A 16,853-nucleotide genomic window follows, 5' to 3' on the forward strand; every position below is an offset into this window, starting at 1 on the left:
TTAAACTAAAGGTGGGGGATTCCGGTAGGGGGTCTATAATATGTAGCCCCTGATACTAAAGGTAGGGGCTTGAGGTAGGGGGTGAGCTTACCTATGTAAAAATTAGTTTTCAAACTGTGTATTTGAGACAAGATTGTAAGACTCACTAAGTTTGTAGATGATCAAGAACTCCATCAAAGATTTAACTAATTTTATAAATTCGAAGATATTGCTAATTTTATAAATTCGAAGATTTTATTAATTTTATAAATTCGAAGATTTTATTAATTTTATAAATTCAAAGATTTGACTAATTTTATAAATTCAAAGATTTGACTAATTGGGTATGAAAAATGTATATTTTGTGATGCTTACTAATGGTTCAGCTCCTTCTGGATTGGGTTTTACTGTTGCTCCTGTTGCTCCTGTTGCTCCTACGTCGTTAGGTGTTGTAGATTCAGCCGTAGGTTTATCAGTAACACGATCTCCTTTCAAATAAAACAGATCAATTAAAGCACGGCCATTAATGGAATTAACAAATGAAAATGAAATGAAATGGTGTTTAACGTCCTATTGTACTGCCCCAACTGGGCTAATGAAGACGGGCATACGCCATACAGTGCGCTATGAGGGAAATTGTGCTAGGACTGCGGCGCTAAGGGGCACACTCTTTTGTCGAATTCAACTGCCAAAGATACTTTTATGTGCGGGCCACCCGAACGACTATACGTTGTCCCTTGACAGGCCCTCTGTCCTGCACCACTGACAAGGGGAGTGGGGGGGGGCCTGCCGGAAAATCCCAATGAATTTTCTCGGCCATCACCGGAATCGACCACGGAGCGAACCAGCGACTTACGGACCGAACTTCCCTGGCTCCCTCATGGAATTACAACCCATTTTATTCAACCACCATTAATACGTCAGCTTGAGATATTTGAAATACACGGAATTCTGTTTGATAAATGTGTTGGACCATTAGTTTATAAAATGGTTAACAAGAACCGTCTTCATTAGCCCAGTCGGCGGAGAACAGTAGAATGTTAAAACCCCACTACATTTGCAGAGATCGGGACTACAACCTAACAGTTGGCTAAATAATTCGGATAATAATTTAAAGACTCGTAGCCTAGTCTCCAGCAGACAAGTAGGCGCAAAACAGGGCCCTTATTCACGAAAACTTAAACTAAGATACAATCGAAATTTTAAGAAATACTGCAATTCGATTGGCTGACCAATATGCAAATTGGATATATGCAAACTGATTTTACTGGTCAGCCAATCGAATTGCAGTATTTCTTAAAATTTCGATTGTATCTTAGTTTAAGTTTTCGTGATTAAGGGCCCAGGACGTTAAACCCCATTTCGTTTTCAACAGCCCAATCGGCGCAGAACAGGAAATTAAGCCTAGTTTCCTATCCATTAGCCAATTTGGATCAAAACAGTAGGACGTTAAACCCCCGTTTCATCTTTATTACCCCAGTTGGAGTGGAACAATAGAACGCCAGACAACGTTTCATTTTCACTACACCAGTCGAAGCAGAGCAGTAGGAGACTAAACCCAATTTGATTTTATTTCGGTGACATGCTGGTGACATAGTCAAAGTCAACAGGACGTGAATTGGATACTAACAGACAGGTCTGAACTGGATCACCTGCTCTCATTTATTGAGCTCGCGTGAGATTCACCATAGAACTATTTTAAAAAATACTGATCACCATGGAAATCCTGAGATATACAAACTGAAAGTAGCATACTATTAAACATGTAGCTGCCCACCCTACACTTCAACCTAACCAAACTTTTTAACTCTGTCGTGAAAGATGCCAACAAAAATCGGGGGATATAATAAATCAAAGGAACTACATTCAATCGATAATGAGGTAGCCAGACCAACGTATGGTGTACTGTGTCCATATATACGGTCCATAGTTGTTTATATACAGCTGCTGTGGATCTAACGAGAGGTGAACTTTAGAGTTTGATGTTAACACTTAAGCGGACTGTGTATTTTACATGTTTACAATATGATGGACTGTGTATATGTTAGATGATACTGTGTATAATACATGTTTACAATATGATGGACTGTGTATATTACATGATGGACTGTGTATATTACATGTTTACAATATGATGGACTGTGTATATGTTAGATGATACTGTGTATAATACATGTTTACAATATGGTAGACTGTGTATATATGATGGACTGTGTATATTACATGATGGACTGTGTATTTTACATGTTTACAATATGATGGACTGTGTATATGTTAGATGATACTGTGTATAATACATGTTTACAATATGGTAGACTGTGTATATATGATGGACTGTGTATATTACATGATGGACTGTGTATTTTACATGTTTACAATATGATGGACTGTGTATATGTTAGATGATACTGTGTATAATACATGTTTACAATATGGTAGACTGTGTATATATGATGGACTGTGTATATTACATGATGGACTGTGTATATTACATGTTTACAATATGATGGACTGTGTATATGTTAGATGATACTGTGTATAATACATGTTTACAATATGATGGACTGTGTATATTGCATGTTAACAATATGGTGGACTGTGTATATTACATGTTTACAATATGATGGACTGTGCATATTACATGTTTACAATATGATGGACTGTGTATATTGCATGTTTACAATATGATGGACTGTGTGCATTGCTGGTGGACTGTGTATAATACATGGTGGACTGTGTATATTACATGGTGGACTGTGTATATTACATGGTGGACTGTGTATATTATTGTGTATATGTTAGCTGATATTGTGTATATTACCTGTTAAGTATATTTGAACTGTTAGAGTAGATGAGCCTGTATATTGCCCATCTGTAACTGTAAACAGTAGTCTATATGTTGCATTAGATGTTAACATCGCTCCATTACTTACTGATACTGTATAACCTGAAATATAAATATAAATACATCATTCAAGCAATTTGTTCATGAAATAATATGTGGTTTAATGTCCTATGTTGCTGCACCACACTGGCTATTAAAGACGGGTTTATGCCATCCAGTGTGCTATGGGTGTGTGTGTGTGTGTGTGTGTGGGGGGTGTCAGTGTGCTATGGGTGGGTGGGTTAGTGGAGGGGGGTGTCAGTGTGCTATGTGGGTGTGGGGGGGCAGTGTGCTATGAGTGTGTGTGGGGGGGGGGGGGGCAGTGTGCTATAGGTGGGGGGCAGTGTGCTATGGGGATGGGGGGACAGTGGTGTTTCTACCTACTTTTGTAAAGCTTTTTCTAGTGCCCTGATTAGTTCGCCTCCTTCGCTGTCTAGAATAAACATCCCTATTTTCTGAGGCAACTCCCAAATTACAATAATAATAATAATCAGTTTATATGGCACTGAATGTTCCAGCTTATACCCTACTCCTAGGTGATCTTTATAATTAAAATACATTTAACTTAAAACATTAAAATACATTTAACTTAAAACATTAAAATACATTTAACTTAAAACATTAAAATACATTTAACTTCAAACATTAAAATACATTTAACTTAAAACATTAAAATACATTTAACTTAAAACATTAAATAAGTAAAATGTCAACATGTTCATAGTTTAAAAGCACGTTTAAACAGTTCAATTTTAAGATTCTTTTTAAAAACGAGAGGGAGAGAGAGAGGGGGGGGGGGGAGAGAGAAATGGGGTTTAACGTCCACTCGACACAAACTAGGTCATTTCGGGACTAACATATGGTTTAAGTTTTATTTCAATAATTCGCTTGCGCGTAGGAGTCTTTAGCAGTGGGAGGAAACCGTTGAACCCGGAGAAAACCCACGAGGTTTTTAAAAACAACAACATCAGTAGAGTTTTTTTTTACGTGACTAGGTAGCTCATTCCACACTTTTGCAGAGGTGTAAATAAAGGTCCGTCCGGTCTCCAGTTTTAGTTTTTAGTGTAGGAACATGAGGCAAGCTTTTATCACCGGAGCGCAAGTTCTTGGATGGTTTATACAGTGTTAAATTTCATTAAAAAAAAGCATGGGGAGCAGCTATTATGTAATCAATTAAAATACTGCGGGGAGGAGCAGCTATTATTTAAAAAAATTAAAAGTTCAAAGGTCAACATACTATTAGTATCAAAATTAAAAGCAGCATCAGTCGCCATCTTTACTGTTATAACATCATTTACATCCGGGTCAGACGTTTCTATGGTGAAGATGACAGTTCCAGCAGGTGTATCTGATAGTAGTGTGATAGTCTGGGGTAAATTGGTGAATTGTGGGGCTCTGTTTTGAGGAGAAACGTCCGAGGTGGTCTTCGTGGATAGTGTGGTGTCGTCCTGGCCTCTAGTTGTGGTTTCAGTAGACGCTTCATTAACAGATGTTGTCGTATTCATAATGTTAACGATCGTCATGGTAACGGTGGTCTCGTCCAGGACTCTAGTTGTGGTTTCAGTAGACGCTTCATTAACAGATGTTGTCGTATTCATAATGTTAACGATCGTCACGGTAACGGTTGCTGAGCTAGACAGTCCTCCTGAATCAGTAGCTATTACCATAAACACTGCTGGGTTTGGTGACGTCGATGGGTAATCCATACTAAATGTAATACGCCCCAATGATTGGTCAATAGAAACACCACTGGCGATATTGGCCAATGAAAACACCACAGTGTCGTTTATGTCTGGATCCGAGGCAAGTTGTGATAAACTTGACACAACAGATTGTCCAGTCTGGAATAGAAACATAAATAGCATGAAACGAACGAGAAACATTGAGAATTTGGCTTAAAGTTGCAATTTCATATTTTTAAGTCATATTTTTAAAATGTATTAAAATAGATGGTATCTATAAACAGTCCTACCTTGTTAAAGAATAATCCTATTAATCCTATAAATTGGCAAAAATATCAAATTCAAACGTTTGAAGATAGCTATTCCATTGGGGGAATAGGAAAACAAGGGGGGTAATTGTGTTATTATTTCCAGTGTCAATGAATTTTAAGTGTGGGAAATAATGCCTATAAGTTGACAACCTATTGAGCAAAAGACATAGAAATAATTATGTTTTGACTTTCTTAGAAAATATGAAATTCTCGCTTTAAAACAAAAACCACTTAAATAGTAAGTTTATTAATATTTGTTATGCTATGGGGTTTAAGGCCCTACTTTTCTACACCGAATGATAAATAAGATGGGTGTATGTTATGAGGTATAATTTGCCAGGACCACGCGCTTTCGCCGGTTGTTCCTCGCATTCCAACCACCAAGGTTTCTTTTACACTAGGACGAACATAGGACCCCCCGATTAGCGAATCAAAGTCTTACTCACTGAGTCACTGTAGCTGCCTTAGTTCAAATAGAAAACAAAATATACATACTTTTCCTTCATCGACTGTAATGTTGTATTGAGTTTGGGTAAAAGTCGGCGGCTCGTTAACATCTTGTAGCTTGACCGTCAGAATTGATACATTAGAGAACAAAACACCATCAAAAGCTGTAATCTCCAGATTTATAGTTTGTTCAAATGTTTCATAGTTCAATATACTTCCATTTGTAATTGATATTACACCATCTGAAATACAAATATTACATAGTTTAAAACACTTTGTAATTGATATTAGACAATATGAAGTAAGAATATTACATAGCGTAGCATTCCGCCGTTTGTAATTTATATTACATCCACTGAAATACAATTATATAGCTTAACATCCCTCCATTTGTAATTAATATTACATCATCTGAAATGTAAAAGGGTCATATTTAACACACTTTGTAATTGATATTACACTATCTCAATTACAAATATTACATAGCTTAACATCTCTCCATTTGTAATTGATATTACATCATCTGAAATGTAAATAGATCATATTTAAACACACTTTGTAATTGATATTACATCATCTGAATTACAGATATTATAGTTTAACACACTTTGTAATTGATATTAAACCATCTGAATAACAAATATTACAAGTTTCACATACTATGTAATTGATATTATATAGTTTAACATTATGTCATTTGTAATTGATATTACATGATCTGAAATATAAATACAAAACACTAAGGAGAAATTAAACCAAATCAAATTATGATCGTGCTATGGGGGATTTTGACCGGACAGTAGCGATTTCGTCTACAGTTCTTCTAATCATAATTTCCAAGGGTTCAGTTACGTGCACGCCAATGTGTTAGCGAGTCTTTTGTTATTCGTCTCATGTGAATGACTAGATGTCCTTCCTTGCCAAGCCCTCGGTCCTGCAACATTGACAAGAAGGAATCGCGCTGAAATTCTTAACGGACGTCCTCTGTATGACGCAGTTCTTTGGCAGACCCCCATCGTCTTGTATCACCGGGTCTGTGACATTTGCGGGTATCGAATATCGTGTCAGGACTGATAGAACATATCGTATTAAAGCTCTGTATAATATAAATTATACTAACCAGGACTGATGGAGAATACCGTGTCAAAACTCTGCATCCTAAAAGTTACGGTGTCACCCGGATTAATGTCTGTAGCTGTAACCGTATATATAACCGTTCCTGTGGCTGTGTTCTCATTCAGTTGAATGGTGTCAGGTAAGTTGGTTATAACTGGTCCCTGTTCTTCTAAATTTATGATTACAAGATAGGGCACTTCGCCTTGTAATCCGCCACTATCTATATAGAATGAATGAATGAATGAATAAATTGTATTATATAGAGATTGGTTGAGAGTACAAATGGTTGTCACCTTGTATTTGTTTACTGGATGGTTAAGACATTACTGATAAGTCATGGCGTGCAAACCTGGTTCCATCTGGTTAAAATACAGATCTATATTTCGTTTCGATTTTTTATGACAGGTAGTAGGGGAAGGTCGCGTCAGGGGTCGTACCAGCGGTTTTTGATCCTATGACGTCAGACATTGATTAATCAATCAGCGTTGACGTTTCTAGGGCTTTACCTACAGTTCCGTGACGCCAAGAACTCGCCGTAACAGACCGTTTCGATTGGCTAATTCCTCAAATTAGCTAGAACGTCTGTTATAGTAGAATATAAAGAATAAACTCACCAGTCGCTCGAACAACTAATATCACCTCTTTAGGATAAATAGTTCTATTGGTTCCATAATCCTCAGCAAATACAATATGTCCATTTGATGAATCGATTTGAAATAAATGTGTATAAACGTCAGGCATGAGACTGTATGTAAATACCGTGTCTGTTAAATCAGGATCTTGAACCAACTCTACCAGGCTATTAACAATAATTCTTCCTGCCTATTAAAAATAAATTAATTCTTGGTATTTTTTAATGTTAATTATTTATGTTTAGAGGCAGCTGTTTCTCATTCTGAACAAAAACGACTAAATTAGATTTAAAGAGTGAGCCCCAACGTCACGACGCCATTAGAAATCCAAGGCTTGCCGGTTTAGCTGTAGCATTAACATGATGGACTTACTGGTCTAGCTGTAGCATTAACATGATGAACTTACGGGTCCAGTTGGAGTTATATAATAGTAGTAATATTGTTGTAACATGATAGACTTATTGCACAGTTGTGGTAACATGAGAGATTTTAAGACTTACAGGCAGAGTTGTAGTAACACGATAGACTTACTGGTCAATTTAAGGTAAAATGGTAGACTTACTGGTCGAGCTGTAGTAACACGATAGACTTACTGTCAAATTGTAATAACTTGGTAGACTTACTGGTCGAGCTGTAGTAATATGATAGACTTACTGTCAAGTTGTGGTTACATTATATATTCTTACTGGTCCGACTGTAATAAATGATGGACTTAATGGTCCGGTTGTAGTCCTAACATTATCATTATTTTAAGTAAAATAGTTTGAGATTTTAGAAGATGTTTGTTCTGTGAACTGATATTTCTGGTGGTAGTATAGCGATGAATAAGCGCCATACAATACTTGTATGGAATCAAGTTAGACATTTAGAGTAGGTTCTGCCCTGTAGCCAAGTACGACCGGCCGGCACTTCCGTTTCCGCCTTCGTCCCGTGCTCCGTGTTTTTCTTGAGCCACTTTGAGATTGTATGCTGGTATGTCATGTCATATATAAAGTTTGCTTAACCTGGAGTTGTTGTTGGTATTATTGTTGGATGGGCCCTTATCATATTACTGGCGAAGACTTTTTTTTATATAAAATGAAAGACTTACTGGTCCGGTTGTAGTCGTAACATTATAACTTGTGGAAGTAAAATACGGCGGTTCATTAACGTTAACAACATGTACAGTAAGTATCTCCTCCACTGTATGATGTGTGTTACCAACAATGATACCGATGCTCACTGTTTTAGGGTCCAGAGTCTCATAATCCAGATCTTTAGTTCGGTTGACGGTTATCACCCCAGCTGTAAATATAAGATAATTCGCAGGGGTGTTATCATCCCGGTTGTAAATATAAGATAGTTTATCGGGGGGGATAATCATCTGTCAGATAGTTCACCGGGGTATTATCACCCCAGCTGTAAATATAAGATAATTCGCAGGGGTGTTATCATCTCGGTTGTAAATATAAGATAGTTTATCGGGGGCATAATCATCTGTCAGATAGTTCACCGGGGTATTATCACCCCAGCTGTAAATATAAGGTAGTTCATAGGGGTATTGTCATCACAGCTGTAACTATAGAATAGGTCACCAGGGTATTATCACCCCAGCTGTAAGCTGTAAATGTAAGATAGGTATTATCACCCCAGCTGTAAACATTAAATATATAGTTCACAAGAGTATTATCACCCCAGCTGTAAATATAAGATAGTTCACAAGGGTATTACCATCCCAGATGTAAATATAAGATAATTCACAGGGATATTATCATCCCAGCTGTAAATGTAAGATAGTTCAGGGTATTACCACCCCAGTTGTAAATATAGGATAGTTCAGCGGGATATTATCATCAAAGCTGTAAATGCAAGATAGTTTACCCGGGTTATTATCATCCCAGCTGTAAGATAGTGCCTTAAGGAATTAAGTATAACTGATTTTAGCCAATACGTTACTGGTTGTGGTGTTGGGATAATGGTGTTAAAATCCCATTGTGGGTCGAATTAAATCAAACCAGGGCGAGGACGCCCCTGCAGAACAAATTCCTTCGAGCGTGTTTCCGCATACAATTTGGCTGTACACGTAAACGAACCTAGATAGAAAAGTCACCATTCACCCGTCGCATCAGACACGTATTAAAAATGCCACATAATGGTGTTAGAATCACATAGTAGGTCGAACTATATCAAGCCAGGATATAGGTCCCGTTGAGTGGAATGAAAACCGGGCTCCCGTATACGATTTGGTTGTACACGTAAAAAAAACCCTAGATAGAAAAGCCATCATCCACCAATCGCATAAGACACGTATCAAAAATATACCACATGTTAGTCCCAGAATGACCCAAAGCAACGCGTCCACTAGTGATCCAAGACTTCAAGGCAACGCGTCCACTAGTGATTCAAGACTTGAAGTCAACTAGTTACTTTATAACGTAATTCCTTAGAGCCTAATAGAGCAGTAGGCTCTAAGGAATTACGTTATAAAGTAACTAGAAGTCAACGTGTCCACTAGTGATTTAAGATTTCAAGTCCAAGGCGGACGTAAGTCAACGTGTCCACTAGTGATTCAAGACTTCAAGTCTAAGACGAACCCAAGTCAACGTGTTCACCGGTGATCCAAGACTTTAAATCCCAGGCTGGCCAAAGACAACGTGTTCACTAGTGATTCAAGACTTTAAGTAATCGATAAAATAAAATGACCACGATTGGTGAAACAGTTTTCCATTCTTTAGTTACTCGCAGTTATAGTAACTCACATTGGGAGTTGATTAATCCCTTTAATTACTTATACTGGGAGTTGAAAACCGCTTTAATTACCCATATTGACAGCTGATAAACAGCTTTAATTATTTATAATGAGAGTTGATAAACTGCTTTAATTACTTATAAACCGCCTGTAGGTTGATCACGTTATGTAGTAACCCATAGTACGAGCTCATAATAACAAACAACGTCCGGGAGAGGGTTTTACAGAGGTTACGTCTATTCCCTAATCATTGGAGGGTTTTACAGGGCCGTAACTAGCTCAGAGCAACGAAGGGGGCGGGAAGTGTTCTCGGGGTGCTGTAATATTGACGGACAATGCATATCTATTTTTTTTATGGTTCAAAATTTTTTCACGGGGGGGGGGGGGGGAACTTTTTGCAGGGCCCCCCACCCTAGTTACGGGCCTGGGGTTTTACCTTGGCTAAACATGTCCCTTAATTCATTCATATATTCTGAATATAAATATATTGTTTAGTTACTTACATTGAGAGTCGATAGTTAAGTAAGTATTAACGAACGACTTTGGATTAAGAAATTTGTAAGTGAGAGTATCCGTTGTGTCTGGGTCTCTAGCTGAGACCGTAAATACAACACCTCCGGTCAGGGCATTCTCTGGGATGTTAGTGGAGTTGGGTAGATTGAGGAATTCTGGTTGTTGATTGAGGTTGACGATTGTTAAAATAAAGTTGGTTGTAGCTGATAAGTCCGAGTCATCTGTAGCTTGAACTGTTAGTGTTAGAGTTGATGGCAGACCATTTGGATCAGTGTCGTAATCTCGGGAATATATCATTTTACCGGTTGTTGAGTTGATGGTAAAATAGTGGGAATAGGTCGAGTTGATCAAGCTAAAGGTAATGATTGAATTGTCTTTATCTGTTACTGAGTTCATCAGTGATGGAATAACCACATCGCCTGCCTGTGAAAACAACAAATATTTGGCGAAGTCTAAAAAAGGAATAACCAGATTTAAGATAGGAATGTACTCAACTTTTAATCACTGCTTATGAGAATTATCTTTAATTCAGAGACACAAAACAGTACACATAGTAACTTATTGTTGTAATTGATAAAGTTTTATAAAGGGCTATATTTTACTTAAAAGAAGCCGGATAATTTTAAGTAAATTCTAAACTTAAGTCTGAGAATGCTTTGTGAACTCGGGACCAAGGTTCGATTATGGCTTACAGGTAGGCAGTAATAATTAATGTTGGTAAAACAGACATATTTATAGAATTAATATCGGAGGTCTGAGTCATATAATTTTAGTTCAGCGACGGCCATATTTACCGATGCGAGTTTTAATGTTTGCTCCCGATGAATCCGAGGGTATAACACTTAGATTTTTTACGCGGCCAGTCATGAAAATCCCATTAATTCTACTGTACTCGGGAGATATTTGATTGAACAATAAGAATAGACACGTTCCGTCAAAAACCCACTTTTTCAATCTCAGTACAGCAATGGCTAGAGAGGATTTTCTCGGGTCATTGCCCCAGGAATATGACGCCTTCGTTAACCTGTTTATTGTAGTTGGATTGAGGATAGACACTCCGTCAAAAACCCAACTTTTCAGTCTCAGTACAGCAATGGCTATAGAGGGATTTATCGGGTCATTGCTTGACGAATAAGACACTTACCTTGCCTTCATTGACCTGTTTATTATAGCTGGATTGCGAAAAGACCGGAGGATGAGTTAATTCTACTTTTATTTTAAATTCTATATTAACAGGTAAAGTTCTGAGTATACCATCATCTACTGATAAGATCAAACTAAAGTTGCTTGAAGGGAAACCATCAGATTTTAAATGTAGTCCCGGTTTAACAGATACTTGTTGACCTGAAATATGTATAGCATGGTCAATACTGGTCTGATCGTATCTACTGTCTGGTATCCTACAAGTGATCACGTTATGGGCTTTCCTGAGTAAGTACTGGTCTGATCTTATCTACTGTCTGGTATAACCTTGCCTACATGTGATATGGTCTTTACTGGGTAAGTAACTTACCCAGTAAAGACCATATCACATGTAGGTAAGGTGCCATAAGTACTGGTCTAATCGTATCTAATGTCTGTCTGGGGTTTAAAGTCCTAGGCAACACTAACAAACAAGGCTATTCTATATGTGACAAGCAAGGCTATCCAAACTATATGTGTGACAAACAAGGCTATCCAAAATGGCGGAACTTACTTGTTTGATTAAAGGTAAAGAAACCAGCAGCTGATATTGGATCCCACGTGAGATGAAAGGTCATGACGTCACCAACATCCGGGTCATATGTATCTACCGTATAAATTACGCCTTGTGCTTCTTCCGGTATTTCTACAGCAGTTGTGGGTAGATTTCTAAATACCGGCTCTGTATTGTTAGCTGTAATATATATATATATATATATATATATATAATAGACAAGCTGTGTATTATTAGCTGTAATATTTCTATTATAATAGTTAGAGGGGGAAATGGGGTCTAACGTGAGTAGGGATCTTTTGCAGTGAGATGAAATCTGTGGAGTTTTGCAGTGAGTTGAAACTAGATTACCTGCGAGATTGGACATGCGACGTTACTTCTTGTCAGCATAAGCTGGGAATTGAAACCACGCCACTTGACTGAATGACAGATCTTAGACACCAAACATCCCTGCCCCTCCCCGTCACCTCCCTGCTCTGAGACAAACATGTCGTGTATTGTAATAATATAACATGACTGTTGGTTGTAGCATCTGAACTGGTATCATGACGTCACTAGAACATCTAGCTCTTGAACACAAGTCATGATGTCACTAGAACATATTATGATATAATATATACCTTACCGTTTATACACAGTCCACGATGACACCACTGAAATAAATATAAAAATATCGTCAATCTTTACAACTCAATCTACAGACTATAATTTATATACAATCTACCACTTGTAAATTACAGTCTATAACTTTGTACTAGATCACAAACTATAAACAATCTAAAACTTGTAAATTACTTTATAGAGATCGTAAGGCGTACATCATTCTGTAAATTACTTTATAGAGATCGTAAGTCGTACAGCATGCTGTAAATTACTTTGCAAGGATTTTAGGCCGTAAATATGAAACTAAATGCTGTAGTGCAGTGCTATAATATTAAAATATACATATTAACAGACGCACTTGATCAATGGATCCATGGTCGCTCAGTGAGTTGGAGGTTCTGTGTTTAATCAATGCATTGGCCAAGAAAGGTCATCGGGTTTTCCCAGCATGGTTTTACCTTGTCAGTGGGACAGGATAGCTGTCTAGTTGTTCGGATAAAAAGAAAACCTATGGTCCCGTTTACACGTAAAAGATCCCTTGGCAGATGGAATTCGATATAAGAGTAGGCCGTAGTGCCCCTGTCTGGGCGAAATACCCCTCAAAGCCCCTCTTCATTATCCCAGTAGTCTGAGCAGAACAATACAAATCAAACCCCATTTCATTTCATTTCAGCTTGGTTGGTGCACAAAATTAGGACGTTAAACACAATTTCATTTATTTACTTTATTTGTATCACATGTTGTATATTCCATGGGTTTGGCTTATATACGTCAAGCATCGTACAATACACTAAATAACATAACTTACTTTATTTGTATCACATGTTGTATATTCCATGGATTTAGCTTATATTCGTCAAGCATCGTACAATATACTATACTAAATAATATTACTTACTTTATTTGTATCACATGTTGTATATTCCATGGATTTAGCTTATATTCGTCAAGCATCGTACAATACACTAAATAATATAACTTACTTTATTTGTATCACATGTTGTATATTCCATGGATTTAGCTTATATTCGTCAAGCATCGTACAATATACTAAATAATATAACTTACTTTATTTGTATCACAGGTTGTATATTCCATGGATTTAGCTTATATTCGTCAAGCATCGTACAATATACTAAATAATATAACTTACTTTATTTGTATCAAAGGTTGTATATTCCATGGATTTAGCTTATATTCGTCAAGCATCGTACAATATACTAAATAATATTACTTACGTTATTTGTATCACATGTTGTATATTCCATGGATTTAGCTTATATTCGTCAAGCATCATACAATATACTAAATAATATAACTTACTTTATTTGTATCACAGGTTGTATATTCCATGGGTTTAGCACTTCCACATTGAGTATAATCGTCGGGTATTGTACAAAATACTAAATAACATAACTTGGCTTTATCAGTCCTGTAGGCGAACTTTAAAAAAAAAAAAAAATAAAAACATACCGCAAACAAAGGAATGGCGTTGAAGGAATCCCGGGAAAATAGAGGGGAAATCCCGAAAACTCCCAGAGAAAGGTAAATCCCGTATGACGTCACACTGTGAAGAAAGGAACAATAATGGCGTTGCTTCAATCATTTTGTGAAGCAAGATGGGGCACGGTATAAAAATAATTCAATTCTCCAAAGGCTCAATCAACGAGTTTAGTATTGGTCGCGGTTCTATCGCGGTGTTGGAATTCGAATAAGAGTAGACAGAAACGCTCTCATTGCACACTGCATGGCATTTGTTCTCATTGCACACCGCAAGGCGTTTGTTCTCACTGCACACTGCATGACGTTTGTTCTCACTGCACACTGCGTGGCATTTGTTCTCATTGAACACCGCATGGCGTTTGTTCTCATTGCACACTGCATGGCGTTTGTTCTCACTGCACACTGCATGACGTTTGTTCTCATTGCACACTGCGTGGCGTTTGTTCTCACTGCACACTGCGTGGCGTTTGTTCTCACTGCACACTGCGTGGCATTTGTTCTCATTGCACACCGCATGGCGTTTTATCTCATTGCACACTGCATGGTATTTGTTCTCATGGCACACCGCATGGCGTTTGTTCTCACTGCACACTGCGTGGCGTTTGTTCTCATTGCACACTGCGTGGCATTTGTTCTCATTGCACACCGCATGGCATTTGTTCTCATTGCACACTGCATGGCGTTTGTTCTCACTGCACACTGCATGACGTTTGTTCTCATTGCACACTGCGTGGCGTTTGTTCTCACTGCACACTGCGTGGCATTTGTTCTCATTGCACACCGCATGGCGTTTTATCTCATTGCACACTGCATGGTATTTGTTCTCATGGCACACCGCATGGCGTTTGTTCTCACTGCACACTGCGTGGCGTTTATTCTCATTGCACACTGCGTGGCGTTTGTTCTCACTGCAAGGCGTTTTCCCGTCTTCATTAACCGAGTCGGTGCTGACAAGTAGGACTTTAAACCCCATTATATTTTCCCTACATGCGACAACTAATCAATGCGACCTGTTCCCTTACGAGTATTGATACGGATATGGGTAACACGGAATCCCGGAAGTAGTTTTGTGTGGCAATAATGGACTCTGTGTGGCAATAAAAGAATCATTGAGATGAATTTCACACTTATACAATAATCGTATCATTTACCTCGCAGAAAGTCGACTTGTCTCCATTTTTCATTTTGCACTGATCCTGTATGGTGAAATATTGTCCAGCTTTTTGGTCGGAAGTCACCACACCTGTACCGTACCTTCTATCCTTTAAACAGTTCACATCAGAACTGTAATACAAGACTATATTAAATCACACCTGTGATACAAGACTATACTATATCAGACTTGTAATACAAGACTATACTACATAAAACCTGTAATACAAGACTACCTTACGTCACTGATGCAATTCAGTGAATAGGCGGACTTTTCCTCAAAGCACACAGTTCTGCCGAATTTCGGGGGGTTGGATGGCTGAATGGTTAGCACGTGCGTGCTGTATCATAAAGTCTGTCATTGAGTCTACTGGCGTGGTTTCGAATCCCCGGTTGTACGTGGCAAAGAATAGGGTCGCCTGTCCAACCTCGTGGGTTTTCTCCGGGTCCTCCGGTTTCCTCCCACTGCTAAAGACCCCTACGCGCAAGCGAATTATTGAAATAAAATTGAACCATGTGTTAGTCCCGAAATGACCTAGTTTCTGTCGAGTGGACGTTAAACCCCATTTCTTTCTCTCTCTCTGCCGAATTTCAAAAATTTGCATGTAAAATTTTTTGTCTTTTGCCTGAAATGCTCCTGGGTTCCATATCTTCTTTGCAAATCTCCTACACCGTTAGGGGATCACGGTGGCTAAGTGGGTTAGGCGCTGGCTCGCTAGCCTGGAGGTCGGGTGTTCGATCCCTGCATTGGCAGAGAAAGTTCATCCAGATTTTCCGGCGTGGTTTCCCTTGTCAGTGATGCAGGACGGAGGGGCTGACAAGGACAGCTGTCTAGTCGTTCGGATGGTACGAAAACCCGAGGTCCCGTGTACTCATTGGCGTGCACGTAAAAGATCCCTTGACAGTTGGAATTCGATATAAGAGTAGGCCGTAGTGCCGCTGTCCGGGCAAAATTTTCCTCATGGCACACTATATGGCGTATGCCCGTCTTCATTAGCCCAGTTCGGAGCAAAACAGTAGGACGTTAAACCCCATTTCATTTCATTTCATTTCCTACACCATTAGTAGACTTAAACTTACCCGGTTAGGGCACGTGATGGTTTGCGGGGTTGTAGATTGTTGGGTTTTTTTTAGAGTAGGCGTTAGGGTTAGATCAAGGGTTAGTTAGGGTTGGGATTAGCGCTAGCCCTGTTTACATCTCGTGACCTTTGACCAAACTTGAAGTTGGCTTCATCAAATAGATCTAACGAACAACCACTTTGAAAAGAAATGAAATGAAATGGAGTTTAGCGTCCTACTGTTCTGCTCCGAACTGGGCTAATGAAGACGGGCAAGTGTGCTATGAGGGAAATTTTGCCCGGACAGCAACACTACGACCTACTCTTATATCCAACTGTCAAGGGATCATTTACTTGCACGCCAATGGATACACGGGACCTCGGTTTTTCGTCCCATCCGAACGACTAGACAACTGCCCTTGTCAGGCCCTGCATCACTGACAAGGGAGAACCACCATTAAAGTAATATCATTACCTCTGTACGTATGCTTTCATATCTCTGACAGAACAAGTAGAGAATTGCCAGGGTCTCTGAGCCATGTCAGCGGT

At 38.6% G+C, this 16,853-nt stretch overlaps 1 protein-coding gene across 2 annotated transcripts in view; it reads right to left on the bottom strand.

Moving 5' to 3' along the window:
- Positions 1–16,853, bottom strand: part of LOC126817014 (cadherin EGF LAG seven-pass G-type receptor 1) — a 29,620-nt gene that overhangs the window by 6,933 nt on the left and 5,834 nt on the right. The window contains exons 9-22 of one of the 2 annotated variants that reach the window (XM_050543828.1): positions 16,780–16,853; positions 15,246–15,378; positions 13,915–14,034; positions 12,614–12,641; positions 11,989–12,168; positions 11,437–11,636; positions 10,283–10,715; positions 8,142–8,335; positions 7,034–7,241; positions 6,424–6,639; positions 5,352–5,545; positions 4,101–4,704; positions 2,801–2,926; positions 355–467 (exon numbers count right to left, since the gene is read on the bottom strand). The exon at positions 16,780–16,853 is cut by the window's right edge and continues 82 nt beyond it. In XM_050543828.1, coding sequence (XP_050399785.1) covers positions 355–467; positions 2,801–2,926; positions 4,101–4,704; positions 5,352–5,545; positions 6,424–6,639; positions 7,034–7,241; positions 8,142–8,335; positions 10,283–10,715; positions 11,437–11,636; positions 11,989–12,168; positions 12,614–12,641; positions 13,915–14,034; positions 15,246–15,378; positions 16,780–16,853 — 2,823 coding nt within the window. Of the gene's footprint in view, positions 1–354; positions 468–2,800; positions 2,927–4,100; positions 4,705–5,351; positions 5,546–6,423; positions 6,640–7,033; positions 7,242–8,141; positions 8,336–10,282; positions 10,716–11,436; positions 11,637–11,988; positions 12,169–12,613; positions 12,642–13,659; positions 13,682–13,914; positions 14,035–15,245; positions 15,379–16,779 lie in introns of those variants that run through there. The other variant, XM_056099633.1, reaches the window with a different exon arrangement.

The sequence above is a fragment of the Patella vulgata genome, chromosome 1 (genome assembly GCF_932274485.2).
Source record: "Patella vulgata chromosome 1, xgPatVulg1.2, whole genome shotgun sequence".
NCBI classification, from domain to species: Eukaryota; Metazoa; Mollusca; class Gastropoda; family Patellidae; genus Patella; species Patella vulgata.